The sequence below is a fragment of the Morus notabilis genome, unplaced genomic scaffold, assembly GCF_000414095.1.
Source record: "Morus notabilis unplaced genomic scaffold, ASM41409v2 Scaffold314, whole genome shotgun sequence".
NCBI classification, from domain to species: domain Eukaryota; kingdom Viridiplantae; phylum Streptophyta; class Magnoliopsida; order Rosales; family Moraceae; genus Morus; species Morus notabilis.
In genome coordinates this window covers 937,767-940,311 of record NW_010360279.1, presented here as the reverse complement: position 1 = coordinate 940,311, position 2,545 = coordinate 937,767, and the positions used below count along the sequence as shown (strand labels likewise).

At 35.2% G+C, this 2,545-nt stretch overlaps 1 protein-coding gene across 1 annotated transcript in view; it reads left to right on the top strand.

The window, feature by feature from the left end:
- Window positions 1–1,771: 1,771 nt before the first annotated feature.
- Window positions 1,772–2,545, top strand: part of LOC21407601 (WD repeat-containing protein DWA2) — a 5,056-nt gene continuing 4,282 nt past the window's right edge. The window contains exons 1-3 of the mRNA XM_024164320.1: window positions 1,772–1,944; window positions 2,023–2,106; window positions 2,200–2,332. Of these exons, the coding sequence (XP_024020088.1) occupies window positions 1,900–1,944; window positions 2,023–2,106; window positions 2,200–2,332 (262 nt within the window). The 5' untranslated portion in view covers window positions 1,772–1,899. The remainder of the gene's footprint in view (window positions 1,945–2,022; window positions 2,107–2,199; window positions 2,333–2,545) is intronic.

The window sequence follows — 2,545 nt, the reverse complement described above, 5'->3', positions numbered from 1 at the left end:
GTTGAATGGTAGATGCTCTTATTATAGTGTGTATTTAGTAACTTGTTCTTTTGGCGCAAGGTATCGATATAATTTTCTAATAGTAAAACTATAATCAAAATTACAACAAGCAAAGAAAGGGAATGTCTATATTAAATGGCATAAATTTTCTCTATTAATAAGAAAAAGGCATCATATTTGAATCACACAATATAAAAGATGTAGGAGCACAAAATAAATCCTACAATACTAGATTTAGCTAATTTAAAAACGAAAGAGAAAAGAAAAAAAAAATGATGGAGGTCCGTCACTAATAAAGAGCCCTTAAGGTGTAGAGTTTCGCGTTGCCTTGGAGAGGAGAGGTTGGGTTCAAGGAGGCCGGCATAGCTCGCTCGAGACGAGAGTTTCGTCGGTAGAGTTCACGAGGGAGCACGGCCGGCGTTTATCGGATAAGAGAGAGAGAGAGAGAGAGAGGGAGCACATCGGCTGGTAGAGAGAAGAGAGATCAAGATTTCTTCATATGGAGGTCGTGAACTTGGTGGGGCACTGCCGGTGTTCGTCACGAAGAGAGAGATGAAATAGGACAGAGAAGAAAAACCCATCGCGCTGGCATGGGGGAGATCGTGGGCGACTTCTCGTCATCGGGGGTGAAGTCCATCATTGTTAGGGAGGCGGAGGCCGCCGTCATCGGCAGGCGAAGCTTTCTCGGTAGAGTGGCTGACGGCCATGGCGAAGCTTAAAGATTAAGCTTGGCTTGAACATGTTTTAAAATCAAAAGTTAAGATTAAAAGTTTAATTTAAGATTTATTTTGAGTAAAAGTTGGTTTTTTTTAATGAAAATAAACATGTGATCAAATGCATGAGGTCTTATTATAATTCAGTGCATATTTTAATCCAAAACTTTAAAAAGCAATCTTGCTGTTGATAATTTCTTACCCTATTGGCAGGGAATTTCAAGAGATATTTAGGCAATATGTCATGATTTTTAAAGTTGGAGTAACTTTTATTATAAGTATTAAAATTATTACAAAATATATCATAATGACATTATTTAAATTTTGTTTATCGAGTAAAATTATGCTTGTATTTTTGTGTATTTGATTCATTATATTTGAATTTTGACAGAGTTTTGTGGTTTTTCACATATATATTTATGATATTTATAAATTTTATGATTTTTAAATATTTTTAGTTGTAACATTCTCAATAATATTTTATGGTTTTAACATATGTCAATTTAAGGGGATGCTTATTTTTTGTATTTATCTCTGATTTTGAATCATGATTTATGATTCTTTACCGTATTTTTTTATCACAAAAAATACACATAAAATAAAAATAATTCTGAATTTATAATCAAATGTCCACTAAGTCTAAAATTTGTGACGTTCCTGTAAGGTGCTCGAATTTCAAGACCCTTCACCGTAGACATTCCAATACCGTGATGTGATTTAGGAGTTGTTTGGTTGGAAAATTCGTATCCTGATTTGAATCATAGTTTATAATTTTTTATAATATTTTCTCTCATAAATAATATATATAAATAAAAAATAATTATAATCTCATAATTCTAATTTATGAAATAATATTTTCTCTCATAAATAATATATATAAATAAAAAATAATTATAATCTCATAATTCTAATTTATGAACTATACGTCTGTTAGTTTCCTTTAGTTTCCTTGGACGGCTAGGATATCCTATCGGCTAATACCGCAATCTATCTGTTTACTTTAGGACAGCTCGGTTAGATAACGGAGCTCACTTACCGTTACGAGTACCGTGGCGACATAAAAAATTGAAAAAAAAAAAAAAGTTGTTTTCTGTCGCAGTAGCCCGCGTATTCCATCACTCCAAGAGGCGAGGCTTCCCGGTAATTGTGACAGAAATCGCGAATCAAATCAGCCATTGAAGCAACGATGCAAGGAGGATCATCGGGCATCGGATATGGTCTCAAATACCAGGTCCATAAACCCCCGTTCCAAATCTGAATTTAGTCCCCTAGATCTCTTCGATTTTTGATTTTCGATTTTGGTTTCCAGGCTAGATGTATATCCGACGTAAGAGCCGACACAGATCACACCAGTTTTCTCACCGGCACTCTCAGTCTCAAAGAAGAAAACGAGGTTGATTTCAATTCATTGTCGTCTTGATTCGGAATTGGGGATTGTTTCTTACAGTTTTTGTTGGATCTGAGTCTAATGGAGTTGGATTTTCAGGTGCATTTGATTCGGCTTTCTTCTGGTGGAACCGAGCTCGTCTGCGAGGGCTTGTTTTCACACCCGAACGAGATCTGGGATCTCGCTTCCTGTCCCTTCGACCAGCGAATCTTCTCCACCGTCTACTCTACTGGTAATTGATGGGTTTTAAGCTTTTGAATTATTCATTAATGCCTATGCATTTTCCATTTTGTGCAATTTTGTAGTGCGATTAACTATTTAATACATATTAGTTTCTTCCAAAACGAATGAAGTAGGATTAGTCATCATTTGTCTGTCTTGTCTTTGTCATTTTGTCTGTCTAGTTCTTAAGTTACCTTTTGGATGGATAGAAGTTATCGGAAGA